Here is an 18,806-nt window from a genome sequence, read left to right on the forward strand (position 1 = left end):
AATATACTTTTGAGACCCTTTTCTCAGCCTTAACCCATCAAGTGCCTCCTGCTGTTGCTTATGGTCACAGGCTACCTAGTTTCTAGCTGAGGAGATATCACTGATCAGCAGTGAGAGGTAATCGTTTTGACAGGAGATGCCTGTTCTTACCTTAGCCCTGTTCTTACCTTAGCTCTCCCAGTGCTCTGAAGAATGTGCACCAAAGCACAAGCCATCTCTTCCTTGTTCCTTACACTGATCACAGGTTCTAGCACAGAGCAGAGCATAGTGTAGTTGCTGGTAACAAACTCTGCAAATTCTTTGTATTGCTCCATGGGCAAGATGGTGATGGTCTGATAACGGGACTTTATCCGAATGGAAGGTCCCCCTGATTTCCCTTTGTTGGGTGTAGGAGTGCTGACTGGGTACCATTTTTCCACAAATTGTCGACCGGTTACACTGGCCATGGGAATGTTGACCAGGCCTACGTAATTGTTCTTGTCCTTTTTCTTCTTCTTCTCCACATCCTTGTAGATGTGAACTGTGATGCTGTGAAGAGGTGGGAGACTGTAGAACTCAAAGTGCTCTCCCCAGAAAATGTTATCTGCTTTCGTTTTGCTGGTGGTGCGGGCAAAGAGAGTGTCATCAAGGCACAGCTCACAGAAGTACTTCTTCTTGGGGGCCAGGTCCTTTGCTTCAATGATCCAGAGACGGAGCACATTTTCAGCTCGACGGCAGTTGTCCTGTGCAGAATAAAGAGCTCAGCTTGGATTCAAAATCCCTAAAAATTGAAGATTTTGTCTTCTAAAGCAGTAGCAAAAGGCTGCCTTTTATGTCCAAGTTAGCGACAGAGTCAGAATTCAGAATAAGATTCTCTGATCCTCAGAACCTCTAGAAAATCAGACATTTTCTAAAACAGAGGAGAAGGGCTGTCTTTTGTATGCCAAAGGTGGGGACTAGAACATTTGTCTTCTTAAAATGCTCTATCTGAAATGCTTTAGAAAACGAACAATCCACACAGGAGCCCTTCAAAGCTGCTAGACTGGTGTGGCACACTGTATTGTTTACTCTTGTGAATAACTCTAAGGAAACTGTTAGCCTGTCCCTCAAAGGTAGTATGTGAACTATGAAGGTGACTTATCAGATATTTCCTGATCAATAACTTGACCCCCATTCTCACTCTGGCTCAAATTCCTTTTGGTCCTGTTTCCACCACCACTTCTCCCCCAGCTGTGCCCCTACAGTAAAACATGAAACCTATGAAGACATGTTCCATCCTTCTGAGGTACATGGTATCAAAAATCCAGTTTGAAACATCATAAGCAGAGTCTGGGGCAGGTATCAGAAAGCATGCTGACATGTGTTTAATTCATTAAAGGTTTGACCTACTGCATTTACTAGAATAGTACACAGCAGCTTTCTGCTACACTGATGAGTGGATGTCTCCCAAGACTAAATTAATTGAGGATGCATCTGTGGGAAGCCCTGGTACCTCCAATCATACCACCTCTATTCCTCAGTAACCTTATTTCCACAGTTTTTATTACCTTATTTGGCTGCACTGTCCTGCGTAGGTTTTCCATCCACTTGTCCCTCTCTGCTGCAGAGGAACAACTGAAGCATTTACTGCCACTGGAGTAGGTTACCTGGAACATATGAATGACAAGCTGAGTTCAGGCAAGCCTAGGAGACACGTAAGAGGCTGCAAAAAAGCAAGGAAGATAAGCAACGCTTGAGCAACAAAGTAAATACTAAAAAGCCAGGAAAACAATATGGAAGCCTAGAAGGCAGAGAGGTTAAAAGGCCCACAGAATGAAGAGAGAAAAAAACTCCTCAGCTCGAATTAATATAAGACTAAAGAAACATATGAGGAGCACCAAAAGCTTCTCTTAAAGACTTTAAAACAAGGCTTTAATCAACCAGTTAGGGTTTTTTTTTTTTTAAACACTTGTTAATTGATCCACAGCTATTAAACACTTGCAGTTTTCCCTGTTAAGCCCCAGAGGCAGATGATGCGGTTAGCATAAAGACCAACAGAACTAAACAATGTATTAATATAAGGCAAAACACACTGGAAATGGTGTCTTCAGGAAATAGAAAATATTTCCAAGGGTCCATATATACAGCAACCAAAGGAGTTGTGTTCTGATCCAGCCCTGATGCTCAATACCATACATGTTAAAACTTTGGTTTCAGTGCAGGAGGGAACTACCTTGGTTTCCTTCACTTTTGCGTGGCCTGACAAGCTTCGTTTACTCTATTCATTTCTGCACACAATTAAAAAGCAGTTTGAGGCAACAGCCTCAGAGCTAAGTTGTTGCCAGTTTTTTCACTTAACCCCCCCAAACTGAAGCAAGCTGGAAAGTGCTTCCAACCAGAAGAATGAGACGAAGCAAACAGGAACAGTTCCTGGATGCATCCTGAGGGAGAAGAGCCTGATATGCTGGTTTTCTGCCAGAGCAGTTTTCCAAGTTGTAAACAGACCTTTGTTCCAGAAGTTCAGACACATCTGACTAATCCTACTGAAGACAGACTGTCACCCGTCCCTGCCACGACAGATTATGATGGGCTTAGATGCATCCAAATAGCACACACGAATACGCTGTTGGTCCTGCGAGTTAAGGACTGTGCTCATACAAACAGCCTGTTTGTGAAGCGAAGCTAGGAGCCATGCAGTGCCATGCTGCAGGCTGTGCTGAAACAGCAAGAGAATATTTGCATCCTGCTCCATGGTGCAATGGACACGACGGCAGTTACTGAAGCTTCTCCTTTAGCAACTGGAGAACAGGCTGAGCTAATGCAAGGGACTCTGACTGGAAATCACATTTGTCAGTTACAGTATACTTTCTAAATTTAATTTCAGGTGAATTTGGAGAGGATGAATACACAGCTTATGAACAATAGTATGTTTCAACCTTACATTTGCATGCAAACTGCAACTGCTTAGATATTTATCAAATTAAAGAGACTTTTCAACTAGAAGATGCAGTAATTGAAAAAGATTTCTCTCCATTGAGTGACTGATGCCATTAGCCTCAAGGACTTTAGAATTGCGTGCTGGTTAGGCAGCCCCCATCCAAACCTCAGGATAGCAGTGGCTGCTCATATGCTTTCCAATTACAAAGTCACAGAAATGCATACTGCAAGGGTTCAGATGGACTGACAGCATATAATTGGCTGTGTGTTTGGAGGGCGTTCTTTACCTCAAAGCAGAAGTCTTGTCCAAGGATACTGCTGTGAAGTGGCTTGACAAAGACTTTTTCTTCTGACCCAAGATCCAGGGCTTCCACGGCGCTGCCTGGGCTCAGTAAAGACTCATGGGAACGGGACTCTTTCAGCTTTGGCAATCCACGTGACCTGTAGGAGAACAAAGGGGAAAGGAAACATTATTTTCTCACAATTACCAAAAGAGTTGGCGAGATCTCAGAGAAAGCTGCAGCTTGTTGGTGTTTATTCAGAACAACTTCTACAATTAGTTTGTAAACCTTATGAAAATAACATTAGGCCAGTAATCACGAACTCCTAAGGAAAAACTCAGCTATACAAGCCTAGGAAGTCCATTCCCACTGACCTAGAAATTGTAGCTTCTGAGACGTAAGTGAAAGAAAAGCACCAAAACAAAGTTCAGCACATAGCTGTTGAAGTCTGAAACAAAACCAGATAGGTTTGAATATAGCTGAAAATATTTACTACTCTCTGGACTACTAAATCAATGCTGTGCATCAACAGCAAGAAGCACACCAATCTCTAAATGTCTAAACCAATGCAGAATGATAGCTACTTTCATTATAGCAGACAACCCTCCCCAATACGCTTGATTTTTCTTACTATACAAAAGCCTTTACAATAAAGTAAAAAATGCAAATCATTTCCGCCTTCACAATGATTAAGTCAATCTCCTATGTTTGAGTTTTTCATTTTCTTCTTCAGCTGCTCATTCCAGTTTTAAGTTTTCTTTTTTGATACCTCCATTCTCTTTTAACTTCCTCTCACTCACACATACTGCTGCTCTTTTCCAGTTGACTGCCCTGTAAATCTCTGAGCTCTACCAGAGCTGGCATCTCCCAGACTCACAGAACTTTTTTATCAAGGCAATCTTCTCTTTGCCTCCACCAGTTCTTGATTAGTTCTCAAAAACATACCCTTCCTTCCACTTCCATGGTGTTTTGCAACCAACTGCAACATTATAAAATGTGCTCTAACACTTTCTGTATACTCCCAATTCAATGTAACATTTGCGCATTGGAGGGTGCTCTGCTGTCAGACAGCACTGTAAAACATGCTCAATTTACAGGTAATGGTGGTTCCCCCTACGCTCCTTCTAACTCCAAACTGACACCTGAACTGTAAGCTTCTGCAGCAAAGTCATATGATACTTGAGGCACAACTAGGAATTCTACTTCAAAAGGTAAACACTGCACACACATTTTTCCTCTAGCTGTAACTCAGTCAAAGCCTTCAGAGATGATGAACAAGTAGGAAAAGCAGAAAAGGAGCTGTTTACCTGGCAGGTTCAGATTTTGACAAAATATTGAAGCTCTTGCTGGTCCCTATCCCTGTTCAGTGATCCCTGAAAGTCTGTCCATAAATACAGCTGCACATCCATCAAGTGTGAGTGAGCACGAAGAACAGATGTGAAAGTAGAAAGGCATCAGTTGTCTGCGCATTATTCAGAGAAAAGTGATGCTCAGAAATGATGCTCTCTCACCTGTGTTTGTCCTCACAGTAGTTCCTCTTTTATTCAATCCCCCTTATCAAGGTTTAGTATCAAATGAAAAATGTTTTAAAATGTATTTATGGAGCAGTGAAAAGCACTTCTACCTCTAAGACCTCCTTTATTTTGAAAAATAAGTAGTTTTTATATACCTCCCTCACATATCTTATCCAAAAAAAATCCTCATTTTGTATCCTTAGCAAAATCAAACTCCTAGCCTTAAGCAATTCTACGGGGAAACAGAGAAAAAAACCCCAACATTTGGAAAAGGCATCTTCGGTACTTCTGCTGCTTAACAATAACTTGGTATCACGAACGATACATGTAAAACAACAAGTAGAGTTCATCTGACTGCTCTTTTGTACAACAGGAAATGCTGAAGGTGTTCTGGTAGATTCATGTATGATAAGATTTATTAAACAGTAAGAGAAAACTTTGTTCCCATTTAATATATCGAATGACCTAAGAGCAGGTAGCAAAAACCTTTCATCAGAGGGATATTACAAAGTCACTGATTTCAAATGCAAAACAACAGCACTGGTACAAATGCGCTGGCTGCACTGCGCATGCTTTGTTATAACAGGTTACAGCAGCAGCTGTACCAACGCAAACTGAAAACCACAGCCATGTATAATTGAACACTTGCTGCAGTTAAGGTAGGGCAAGTCTAAAATAAACACACCACAATACACCACTTTAATATCATCTCTGCAAAATCCTCTCTAATTTCGCCTCTCATGAAAGCACTGCTGAGGTCACTTGGCTTCTGTCCCTATCCCAAACTCCCAGCAGTTCCAGTCCTAACAAAGTACTTCAGTGCATGATGCAGGGGAGCTGGCTGGGAGCCTGCAGCAAACTCCCGTCTTAGCTCCTCTTCAGAGAAGGAAAGCATGGAGTGGGCATAAAGAGAAGGAAGAGGGGGAAAATAAAAATAATTGCCAAATAAAGGAGAAAGAAAAAGAGATTTTACAAATCCCAGTTAAGCAAAGGCTGCATTTGGAGTAAGACAAATAGAGCACACCTACATGAGACAATTATACAGCCACTTAGCAGTGCATCCCCAAATCATAGCGGTGCCACATGTCACAGCCCCTCCTTTCAAACTCCGTGCTCTGTGCTACATCTCAGACAAGAAATCCTGCCAGGAGAGGAAGAAAGGCATCAAAATCCAGGAGGAACTCTTCCTCAAGCCTTAGGTTACAAATTTCAGACGAGCATCACGCCAGGCAGATATGCTGGGGCAAGAAGAAAAGTCACAGCCGCACCGGTAAAGAAATCTGTCTTCTCGTCTGCTGTGCTCCCACTCGGCCCTGCGGGTTCCAGGAAGAGGCTCCCGGGTGCGTGTTGCTATGGAGCGGCCTCCTGTAAGGAGATTAGGGGGAGCCGGCAGCCAGGAGAGGCAGCAGGCGCGGGGAGGCTGTGATGCTTAAAAGCGGCAAAGGTGACCTTTCCTGAAAGAAAGAAAGAAGTCCCTCCTCTTCCTTTAATGAGACCTGGACGGTTAAAGACAGTGGGAGAGACAGAGGCATCGTCCGCAATGCCTCTGAAACAGCCTTTGGGGACAGGACAAGGGCAAATGCAGGTACACAAAGCAACTGTACTCCATGCCTCCACATCTAATCTTGCAAGTTAAATCCTTTGGTAGCATCTATTCTGCTTTACTGCTCTTCTAACTAGTTAGCTTTGTATATTTTGTTTTGTTGCAGATCAGCTAGAGCATGGCTAGTTTTGTTGACTCAGGGTCCTGGAGCCGAGGAAAGTCTATCTGTTACAGCAATCCCTTGAGGTTACCATATTGAAACCAGCTCAATAAACTGATTAAGTGGCTTAGAATTGGCACTTTGTCTTCCATAAACACCAGAGTAAAGTTGTTGGTCCAATGCAACCACATGCATTTACAAACACAAGTACATGCATTTGTAAGCAACATGGTATGCATTTCATCTATTGATAGATCTGCAAAGCAAATCATCGACTTGTGCTTAAATCAGCAGCATCCCAATCAATACAGGCAACAATTATACAGAAATAATAGTTCTCTTATGCTTTAACACCTCATCTGATATTCTGATGCTGTAAGTAACACTGAAAGAAAATTACTTGCTGGCTTCCATTTTTTGGCCTCAGAGATGCCACTAACTTACTTCCCAATGTCCAGAAAACAGGCTGGATTAACAGGGTCTTTCCTGTATTAGGTAGGAAGCTACTGGTAAAATTAATATTGCTTAGAGTGTCTGTTAGGAGAGAGGTAATCCCAGAGAAGCAGATTACTGTAAACAGGAAGATCACACATGCAAAAAGTGGGGGAAGGGTTGTTTGTACAAATCTGTTTCTGTTAAACAGCTCCATTAACAACACAAATCCTGTTTTAAATAACAATTAACTTCCAATGATCAGATTCTTTCCTGATGTTTTTTCTATCTACTACATAGAAAGATAAAAAGATTGCAAAGGAATGACTTAGGAATTCAGAGCAAATAGTTACCAGTAGCACCAAACAATTCTGACACAGGTATTCTCCATAATTTTTTTCCAATAAGAAAAGCAGGCAGAGGAGGAGCATATAAGGGAACGTTTTAAACTTCTCACCTCTTTTTACATGTTCTGGAGTACTGGTCTTGAGAGCTGCATGACTCCCTTCTAAATCAGAGCCCAGTCAATGCCCCAAACCACTGACCCGGCAGCTGCATGCAATTGCCGCTGAAAAAGATCTCTTTAACAACACCATCTTGCTGGCCCAACCCCAAGCTGACCCTCTGTCCTTGCACACCATCATTCAGTAATTTTCCACTACAGGAAGATCTCAGTTGTAAGCCAGGAACTAGAAACCTCTGGCTTTCAGTGGTCGCCCATGGCACACAGCAGCCTATTATCCGACTTCTATTATATTCTACTGTCGATAAGGCATGTAGGATAAAGGGTTAAACTCTTAATTGCTCTGGTTATGAAGCTCTCCTGCTGATTTTGACCTATTTAAAAGCCAACCTGCAAAGCACAAAACACTTTCAATTACTGAGCTTTCCAGGGAGAGCACTATATTGCATGGAAAACAAGCCTGCGGACATCCATAATCTAAAAAAATAAAAAATAAATGTATGGAAATGAGCTACCAAGGAACAAATCCCACGATCTCTTTCTTTTACTGAAGTGGTGCGAAGGCGAAGGATTCTGAAAAATGTTTTTTGTTCAGCCCAAACACCCAGCTAAAGCCACATCTTCACTGGTCTTACGAGAAACTGTATGTCTGCATGCTTCAAATAATTCCAGCACAATACCCGTGTGTTTAGAGACACTCCCCAAGACCAGAAAGCTGAATTCAATACTTAGCCACTCGCAAAGTCACAGGAGAAAGCTTGGACTGTACTGCAGTGAACTTTCTGCTCAGCGCTGCTATTCGAAATCCCAGCCCTGCTGAACTGGACCCTAACGTCGACAACATCATCGGCAATATACAGGTGTGCTCTACCAGTGCTGCAGCATCAGGTTTCCCAGTGCAAGTGTTCATTTTGCAGGCACCACACCCCGCTCTGTTTTCCAAATGCCAATTAGTAGAACATCACCTTACTTGGTCAACAATTCTACAAGTCTAACCAGTTCCATTATTAATTTTTTCTTTTAAATCAGAAACTTAGAGTAACTTATTTAGACTCCAGTTCTGCTCAGCTGCAGTTAAACCCTGGCTTTTTCTGCGCATACTGCTTTAGCCTTCCACTGAGAATCTGGTCTTTTCTTGCAAGGCCCTACCCGAAGACTTGTCTGAATCCTGGGTTTGCAAAGCCCTCCCCTGCCTGCCTGCTCTCCCTACAGATCGCAGCTTGTCTACCAGACATCTCATATGGTGCATCCAAACAGGCTGCTGAATTCCACAGCGGTAACGTTCTCTTCACTCTACTGTAACCGTGGTCTCTGCTATGAACGTTTCAAATCCTTTTGTTTTGCTGAACCAGAGTTGCTTAACTGACTTAGTTTCATTTCACTAAGAATTTTATATGCTGAGAAATTTATAGGTGAATGCTGTGTGGATGAGCCCAGCGTTTGCAGAAAAACATCAGCCATTAAAAAGTATGTTTTTATAAAGGGGTCAAGTGAGCCTGCAGGTGGGACAGAGCAGTCTAGTGTGGAGGTGAAGGAGAAATAGGCTTAACAGTGAGATCTTTCAGTTTTCACTGAAAAACAAATGACTGCATAAGGACTGAAAGAACTGGCTGAAAGAAATATGTTCATCAAAACAGGAGTGAGACGTCTCTCCGGAAACAAACCACTCCTCCCCTTTCCCTGTACTCCAGTAGCAGATAGAGCTGCTGAATGAATACAAGCTCTGAGTGAGTCAAGCCTTAGCAACATATTGTGTAACACAGATTTTTATCCTTACATCTAAATCAGGATAAAAATCACCCACCTTTTTTTGAAAACCAGCATTAAATTACAATGAATGAGTATGAAAAACATGGCAAGATTTGTTTCTATTATTTATGCAATCTGTGCTATTTTCATACTGCAAAGAAACCGGTAAGGAAGGAGGAGCGAGAACTTACCTAAAGTAGAAAAAGCTGTCGTTTGAGCAGCGATACCGTTTCACCATGAACCCCAAAGCCATGGCTACCCTCTTCCCTGCAACCTGCTGGAGCCCATTCTGAGCAAGCACACAATGGATCCTGTGCTCATCTACGACTATCTGATAATGCCATAAAATGACTTTTAGTAAAGCAGGAGGATTCCCACGTGGCAGTAAATCCCAACAGGGCAAAACCCTCCCAGCTGTCTGCAGAGCTTTATTGCAGTCACTGAGACCATATGCAGCCAGTCTCAACCATTTTTGCTTCCTCACCATAAACAAAACTAAGGCAAAAACTGTTGGTCTACTTGGAAATACTCTCAAATTCCTGGCTGCAAACTGAAAATACTAATTTGGTCTCTCCTTTCAAATGTAATTTTGCTTAAGTCTTTTCTCATGCTTTTTAACATGTTTTATGTATTACTGACACTGAGAAAATGTTGAAGACAAACGTGTGGGTTGAAGTGCTCAAAGAATGCTGTGGGAAACAGGCTAGAAAAGCTGTGAAAGATGAGACAGTAACATGGTGCCAGATAGCCTCATGGTGAGAGCTGTTGGTAAGTTGGTGAGATGCTGCACTGGCCACATATTTGAAGAGCTTCATTCACATCTGGCATGAGTCACAACCAAGCAGAATCTAAGTCTTCTCACGTGAAGACAAAACACGAGTTTTCAAGTACAACAGACCACCCAGCAAACAATCTGAAGCTGGAGTAATAGAAGTGATGAGAATTACAGACTGAGAGGTTGTGGATTTCTACATGACCCCTGAATGCTGACCCATGGTGGGTTTGTTTCTGGAGGGGCGCTGTAGCGCTCTCCTCTCCCCATCCACTGACCCAGACACACTAAGTTAAAAGCCAGCAAAGCAGGCTGGCCAATTGCTTTCTGCTGAAATAGAAAATCTGATTACAAAAAAAATATGCAACTTATCTCCATCACTCCCTCCCTACAGCATTTCTAAATCTTTTCTATTTTAAATCAATTCTGAACAAACTGCATCCATCCTCTGTCACCATCTACATGGCATGCAGTGTTACAGTATTCCAAATCTTGATGCGCACCAGGATAACTAATCTTCCTTACTCCAGAATTTTATAGGTATTTATCTATAAACATATCCTGTTTCTTAACAGGAGCTAACACTACAAAAGCATGCGAAAGCAACTTGACAGCAGCCTCTATTTGCTTCTAATCCTTGCAGGGTTGTAATTTATAAAGTTGTATAATACTTTCTTTGAGGCAGGGTTCTTGAATTTGTCAGAGCAAGAAAAGGTTGATGCTATCGAGCCAATCTGGCCCTGAAAACCTGTATAACACCATGACATCAACTAGCACCACCTGCTTAAAATGGGAAAGAGCTGACTCACAGGGGTAGGACAGGGAAGTTTTTACTGCAACAGATAAAGACACTTAGAAAAAGCAGGGAGAGCAGAAGGTGAGAGAATGGCAATTCCCTCTCATGAATTAAGAGTCAGATCCTCTGTATTATCTTCTTTCAGGCAGAAACAGTTGCTGCTGATTTGTCCTATTGGAAAAAATCCCAAACAACAGCATAATTCTAAAACACAAATCAATCTTTTTAGCCTACTCTTTCCTCCAACCCATATCCTCCCAGAATACTAATCTGTTCCTCATCTTCAGTGTTTCACTCCCACATGGTTTGAGTTGTTTTTCCTGCTGTTCTACCCACCAATTGCATTTTACAGGCACCCCTAGATACACAGTGAAACATGGGAGGGAAGGCAGAAATTACTGGCAAGTTTCACTTTACAGTGGAACTATTTTCTTTATGGTTTCATTTATAAAATACCATTAGAAAAGTAACAGCTCTAACCATAAACTTTCAAAGTTATATATCCAATTGGACTGTCTGATTAGACCACAAATGCAAAGACAACTCCTTTAAACCTTCAGATCTTTCCAACAAAAGGTAACTACAAGGTTGAGTAGTGCTGTTACGCTTTCTTTCAAGAAAAACCCAAAACCAAACCCAAAGACCAAACCACCCCAACTCATCAGCAATTTTTGACCCCCATGGGCAGCATGAGGCTTCCAACAGAGCTTGAGGTGAGGCTCATGCTTTTGAACAGCTATACTCCTTTGTGCAAAGATTTATCTCCAAGTAAAATTAATCTCAGCTAGCTTTCCACATAGCTTGATTACTCTCATGTGATCTCCCTTGCCTCCAAACTGTGCCCTCTGTTCACTTCAGCATATATACCTCAAAGGAGGAAGGACACACAGACTGGTATAAAAAATGCTTCATTCCATTAGTAGCAAATAATCATACCAAGTCACAAAATCCTCAAAACACTGTTCCATCTCCCGCCCTACAGATGCAAGATGCTTTGCTATAATGCTAGTATAGAAGGCCAAAGGGGGAGAATGACTGGAGGGAACGTAAAGAGCAACCACCAGCTTGTCCCTGTCTAACATCTGGCACATCACTGGCTTTCCAGAGCTTGTTCCTCCAGACCTCTGCATGGAATCTGTCACTGAAACTTCTCAGTTCATTTGCTCCTGCATCCTCCTTTTTAAATCCTTGCCAAGCAGACATAAAAGAACTGACAGAACAGACCAGCTATGCTTAACACTATCACAGCATGCAATGGATTTTATGCTTTGCAAGCCATCAAAGAAAATCCACATTTCATTCAAGTCTAGTTGACAAGTCATGCCCACAGTGGCAGAAATAGAGGGGAATCTGGTTTTAACAAGAAGACAGCTTTGCTGTGTATAATATTATGTCTTAAACTGAAGTTGTAGGGATTAATTGCAGCTAAATTTATTGGCTTTCCTAGTACAACAGCATTTCCCTTACACTGCAAAAGGAAGTGTCAGAGTACCAAGTTAGGGAGAGACAAATATCTTATTTATGGCAAAGAGATTCTTGCATTACAAAACTTCAAGCAAAATTGGCTACAAACAACAGAAAAGTAGAAGGTATTTTATCACATGGTGGCATTGTTTAACATGTTTATGCTTACTGAGTTGCTTTTTATAGCTACATTGTAACTTCCTGAAAATACAGATTTATAACAAAGCTGGTCTCAAAGCAGACCGAGTGGACATTACTATGACTATAGTAATCGCCCACTTCGTTAGACACATTTGATAAACAGCAGTCTTTTCTGTACTTCAAGAAGTTAACAAGACCTCTAACATTGAAAGCCTTGCTATCTCCATGATTTTATGGTTCTGCCTTTCAGAGGGAGAAGATAGCACCATTGATTGAAGCAGCACAGCATGACAGATACAGCTACTGAATTCAACTCAGCTAAAGGAGAAGGGAAAATGCACTAAACTGTAGAATCACAGAAGCCTGCCGTGGCCTTAAGTACAGGGCAACCTGTTTTTCACTCAATGTAGTTCTCCTGCTGGGCTACTGTGAAATGTAAACCAGGGTAATGTTTAATAAAACAATCAAGAGATTTTACAAATAGTTAGGAAAAACTGGTGTAAGTGCTTTTGCTTGCCTCATATACAATTCATTACAGCCTGAACTGCCAGCCAAAAACTAAACAAGCAATATACCAAATGGAGCACTAAGATGGTCAGAAGTTACTGAGTTTTCCTGTTTTCTGAAAAACAGACCATCTGTTCACTGTAGTAACACTACAGTAACTATACAATCGACTGACATTAGCAAGGATTCTTAATGTGCCTGAACTGCACCACACATCTCTGGGCTTTGCCGGTGCTAGCTGAACTAATCTGCTCTCACTGACACAATTCCTCATATCGGCACTGATCTGCAGTAAGTATTGCATTCATCAAGGCAAGTTTCTCTAAAGCTGATAAGTCCAATGGTTTTGTATCATGAAATTTAAAGCCTTAAATTATTTAAAACAGATGCAGAAAAAGGTATTTGAGTCCATACGCTTAACCTGAACCTTTTGTCAGATATTAAGAACATCAGAAGTTGCTAGTCCTGTGTCAGTAGTGCACTGTATACCAAGTAACTTATGTACTGGAACCAGCCCAAACCCCCACCCATCTGCGAGTTTAACAATAAATCCCATTCTTTGCTCTCATTCTGAGTGCATACGCATTCTGCATGCAGCTTCTGCAAAGTGCTTCTGCATTAGGAGAAACTGTTTTGGGCGATGCATTGAACCTTACCTGTCATCAGCATTGCGGAGAGATGGGAGACGGAAACTTGTGTTCCTGTCCAATTTCGACTGACTCTTTGTCCTCTTGATGGACCCTTTCAGGCGTTTACTGAAGAAGCCCTAAAATGAGAAGTTGCAGAAGTGAAACAGGGAAACTGATTCGAGTAATAAATCAATCAGTGCACTGTCACTGACCCAAACTCGGCAGTGATTCCTGCTGACAACAAGCTGCATTGGGATTCCTCTGAACAGAAAGGCAGGGCTAGATTGCCAGTGACAGTTCCCGTATGTGATAGCTTCAAATTGCAATAATTAGCACTACTCATATTACAGGTGCACTTCAATGAATTCCAACTATTACACAAGAAGATTCCCCCCCATCATTTAATAGAGTAGTCTTAGCTATCAGTATTTGTTCCTACTCCCCCTTTATATGCTATGTTTAAAAACATAGAAAAAACAGAATAGTTAGGATTGGAAAGGACCTTAAGATCATCTAGTTCCAACCCCCCTGCCATGGGCAGGGACACCTCACACTAAACCATGTCACCCAAGGCCTCGTCCAACCTGGCCTTGAACACCACCAAGGATGGAGCATTCACAACCTCCCTGGGCAACCCATTCCGGTGCCTCACCACCCTCACAGTAAAGAATTTCTTCCTTATATCCAATCTAAACTTCCCCTGTTTAAGTTTGAACCCATTACCCCTTGTCCTGTCACTACAGTCCCTGATGAATAGTCCATCCCCAGCATCCCCAGTTTATAATTCTTGGTCAGATTAAAGATACAAAATACCTTTTATTATGAGCTGCTATTGCACCCACAGTTACACCCAGGTTTTCCTTTTTAATTTAGATATAGCATGTTAAGATTTACAATAATTTGTAATTTTAATACAAAATTGAACTATCCAGAGTTGAAAATTTCAAAAGAGTTCACGTACTAGTGACTTCAGATACTAGTTCTGGTATTGCTTTGAAGCAAAGCTCAACTCAAAAACCTACTTATGATCTAAAAATACTAAATCTTCAAATAGTTTATCTTCTGAAATACAACTGTTCACCAAACGATCACAGACTAAAGCCATATTAATTGGAGGGAGCCTCTGGGGATCATTCAGCCAGGCTCCTGCTTAATGTGGGTGCACTGCCAACACTAGGTCAGCCTAACTCTGACTTTGTCTAGCTAAGTCTTAAAAACCTCTTGTGATGGAGACTTTACCACCTCTCTAGGTAACTCAGTCCAGTGCTGCATTAGCCTTTGAGTGAGAAGGATTTTCCTTGTGTTCAATAAAAACCTCCCAAGCAACAATCTGCAGCTGCTGCCCAACTATAGCATCTGCCACTGCAGGGAAAAGTTTGGCTCCATCATCTTTGTAACTCCCCTTTCCATTGCAGTAGGCTGTCTTATATCACTCCTTAGAGTTTTCTTTCCCAGATAAGTCCTCAATTTCTAATAGTTTTCCTTATTGATACCATCAAGACCCAGTGTTGTGATACAAGTAGTGAAACATGAGTACATCTGACCACTGAAATACAAAGACAGGTATGTCTCCACAGGTGTGGGGAATCATGGAAATATTTCAAAACCTGCACATTCGATTTTCTCCTGTAGACCTTTAAATTTCTGAGTATAATATGCATTTTAAATAAACCATACTGTGTTAAAATACTTCCAGGGCTTGCAGACATACATGCACATATATTCTTTGGCATGATCAACACAGAGGTGCTTAATCAAACAGGATTAAGCAACATTTTACTGGCCAAATATGTTCTGCTCCTTCACAGATCAGCTGCACAAAGCCACTCTACCCTGTGCACTGCTGTTAGAGAGCTATTAAACACATGCAAATGAAACCATGCTTGTAAGAATATTATAGACTGGTTACAGGCTGGTAGAATTTGCTCAGAATGTGTTCTTTTGGTATGTACTGAACCAGCAGATCTAAAGCCTTACTTTAATAAATGGCTAGTGACAGCAACATCCAGCTGGGGCCAGCCCCCTCTCCCATAGTTCATGTTTTGCTAAGATAGAAGTTGAGTACAGTTAATTTTGAACACATTTGCAAGACAAGCCTCCGCAAGTTGCATTTGGGACAGGTGATAGACATTGCCCACAGCTGCCTCCTGTAATACAGAAATCAGCAAACTGGAGACAAACAAGGCCTCCTGTTCTTTTCTATGCAGAACACCATGAAAAGCAAGAGTTTTATTGGCTTCAGATGGCTGGCCCAGGCTGAAGTATGTGACTTATCTCTCACACTCATAAGAATCAGGACATCACGACAAACGATTACTTTATCTGTCATCTTTTAGTCTGAAAACTCTCACATCTTTTTCACCTCTTCAGGAAGAAAATGAGGTTTATCTACAATTGGACAAGGTGCTATGTAATTTCCTCTAGACATCCTTTCCCACAAAAGGTTCGACCAAGTGATCTTTTGAGGTTCCTTCCAACCTGAGCTACTCTATGATTGTACAGTATTCAAAAGAAAGGGCTATTACCCTCTTCTCATCAGTGGATGGTAAATTGCTGGAAAACAGTTGCTTCCAAACAGCAAAGCCTGCATTTGTTCAGGGTCAAGACATATGTTGCAAGCATCTCTAAGCCAAATTTCCAGCCTCACATTTGCCTTTATCTTCCTGTACTTTCAGTTCATTTTGAAACAAAATGTATTCCCTTCCCTTTAAACAAGCACACTCTTCAACCCCCTCACCTTTCTTCACTCTGTTATTCTTGCTCCTTTTACATTCAGTTTGTCCCCCTTCTTCCACACAATTCACTCCTGTATCCTAACCCTTCTTGAAACCACACAATTCCCCTCTCTGTACACTCTGGTAGGTGGTTTGTCTCTCTCCTCACACTTGTTCTCTGTTTCTTTTGATCATTCTGTTCTCTGTTTCTTTTGGTCATTCATCAAAAGAAACAGATGTGGTTTTTTCGTCCAAGTAAGTCCTGCTCAGTTGTGAGATGTCAAAAAAGACCCACAGCTCCTCAGGCCCATACCCATGACATCTGCAAATGCAGCGAGACAGCCTGTCTGCTCTCGCCCATTGAGATTTGGATGGTGACATATTACTAAAAGCCTATCCATACCTGATGCTGGTTGTAGGATCTTGCCAGCACATGCACTGTATTTCCCAAATACTTCTGTAGGAAACAATCTGCTATCACACCAGAGCCTGACAAGGAGGAGCTATCCCCCGTGTCTCCCGGCGCCGCAATAAAGAATACCTGCTTGTCAGCTTGAAAACTTTGTTGGCAAATTTGTTCCTGGAGTTTCCTCCGAATCCATACACACCTGTCCATGGGCAGCACAGAAAAATTGGGATGCCCATTTGGATGGCACTGCAGGAGACAGAGGAAGAGGGAATCTGTTTTCTGCATCTGAAGGCAGAGCTATATTCAAAGCTGCCCATCAGTTTCTGAGGCTCACTAGCCAGCAGGCTGCTCTGGGGTGAAAGCTGCTATATGCTCCTGAAATAGGAAATAAAGTGGAAACAAAAAGACCTGATATCTAGCTACTGCAAAAAAACACCCATAAATCTTCATAGTGTGCTGGGGGAAAAGTTACTGTCAATAAGGAAGAGGTGGTTTTAGCTGTGTGTGCCACTCAAACTGTACGCATGTTCCTGCATTTTTTTTTGGTCCTGGTATTGAAAAAGTGCCTTTGAAAAAAACCCTGTAATCAATAGATGCTCTTGGACATCTCTTGGGGCCATTGCTGGAATTCAAGTAGAGGATGTATAGCACTTTCAAAGGCACTTTCATATATTCCAACCTCTCAGCATAAAAGGTAACAAACCCAACTACAGGGGTTCAGATCTGGTGGACTGTGGCTTCATTCCAGTACCTCTCAGGCTACTCCAATTGCAAACACGAAATAACATGGGTTTTTTTCCCCTTAATGGCAAATAAGACAAAGCTGACCCACTTCGGCACGGGTCCGAAAATATTTATATTTAATTATTCTAAATCCCAGTCAGGGAGGGATCGTGAATATTCATTTTTGTGTGCATGCACAGTTTTAAATTAGCATTGCTTTAACATTACTGAAACATGTTCTTGGTTTAATTGAACATAATCTATTCCCCAATGAAATAAATCTGCTATCAGGGGCTCAATGAGGCCATCCAGCATTGACTACACCAAAAAAAAAAGGGGGGGAGGGGCAAAAAAAGAAAAAACCCACAAAAAAAAAGGAAGAATATACTTAAGGATAAAAATTATTCAGGCAGAGCATACTTATTGGTCATCCTGAAAAGACTTGTAAACATTTGCAGTATTTGCTCTCTGCACCTTGCTGGCAGTTCATGCAGTTCATGCAGGGCCAGTTCTTACAGATGGACAACCTGGGAGCAGCATGAAAAATTCACATGTGCCAGAACTGAGCAGAGTTTTTCAACTGCCTTTTGCCAAAGGGAAAGCTTTTAAATACCAAATGCAGATATAAAAAATGATGTAGTGATGAAAAATAAACTTCTAGGTGCAACAATACCATCTAACGGAAAGTTTTATTTCCTTCTCCTTTTATAGAGAAAAAAGCCCTGGCAATGCCAATAACTGTAGCTTATATCATTACAAAGACAAAACTACTCTTCTTTTGTTACTGCCAAGCTATTCGTCTTAAATACTTATTTCAACACAAAATACACTGCTCTTTGGTTCTTATATTTAACTGAAATGAAGCGTCTGAGCTCTAAGAATTATAATTTTAAAGACAGTGGGAATATTACTGCTTAAACAAACATCCTCAGACAAAGAGAAGTAAACTTACCCAAACTGTCAGAAATTATGAGACTATGTTCTTAATAAAAAAAAAGTACTAAATACCTGATAAATCAGCTAGGATGCAAAACGATCAGTACTGTGTAAACATGGTATTTTATGAGTAGTCCAGTGAGAGAACAACTGTAGAAGAACATGCCTTATTCCCTCAAAAGACAGATTTGATGGTCCACACCTAGTGGGACAAAGTTCAGTACAAATTCCCCTCAGAGCCACAGGTTTATAGAAACAAGGATGGAAAAGAAAGACAGGGGAGTGAGAACACACAAACACACACTGTGTCAGGTACGTGGAATAGGTTCAGAGCAGGTTCATGATCTCAGCCAAAAGCATCAAACACTGGGGTAAGAAATCCCAGTGATACATCATCTAAAAATAATGCAATCCCACTGAGAAGTCTATTCATCTCATTTGGAAGTTAAGCAACTCATCTCTCCCACTCTGCCAAAAAGAAATCGCCACAGAAGTGATAAAGTCAGCAGGCTTTTGTAACTTCCCTCCATAGCTGCACAGGGAAGGTACGGAAACTCTGAATCCCAAATATTTTAAATTCAGGGATGGTTGTTATTCACGTTAGCTTTAGGAAATGTTCATTCTGTGCCAAAGATGACAACTGTCTGTCTGTCCTATCCTCAACAAAGCAGCACATGA

General features: G+C 41.5%; 1 protein-coding gene across 1 annotated transcript in view; it reads right to left on the reverse strand.

Annotated features, from left to right (window-relative positions):
• Positions 1-18,806, reverse strand: part of RASAL2 (RAS protein activator like 2) — a gene marked incomplete at both ends in the record, with an annotated part of 181,649 nt that overhangs the window by 22,690 nt on the left and 140,153 nt on the right. Inside the window, 4 exons of the mRNA XM_080623042.1 lie at positions 168-722; positions 1,527-1,625; positions 3,183-3,336; positions 13,374-13,483. Coding sequence (XP_080479168.1) covers positions 168-722; positions 1,527-1,625; positions 3,183-3,336; positions 13,374-13,483 — 918 coding nt within the window. The remainder of the gene's footprint in view (positions 1-167; positions 723-1,526; positions 1,626-3,182; positions 3,337-13,373; positions 13,484-18,806) is intronic.

Source organism: Psittacula echo (assembly GCF_963264785.1).
Source record: "Psittacula echo genome assembly, chromosome: 7".
Lineage (NCBI taxonomy): Eukaryota > Metazoa > Chordata > Aves > Psittaciformes > Psittacidae > Psittacula > Psittacula echo.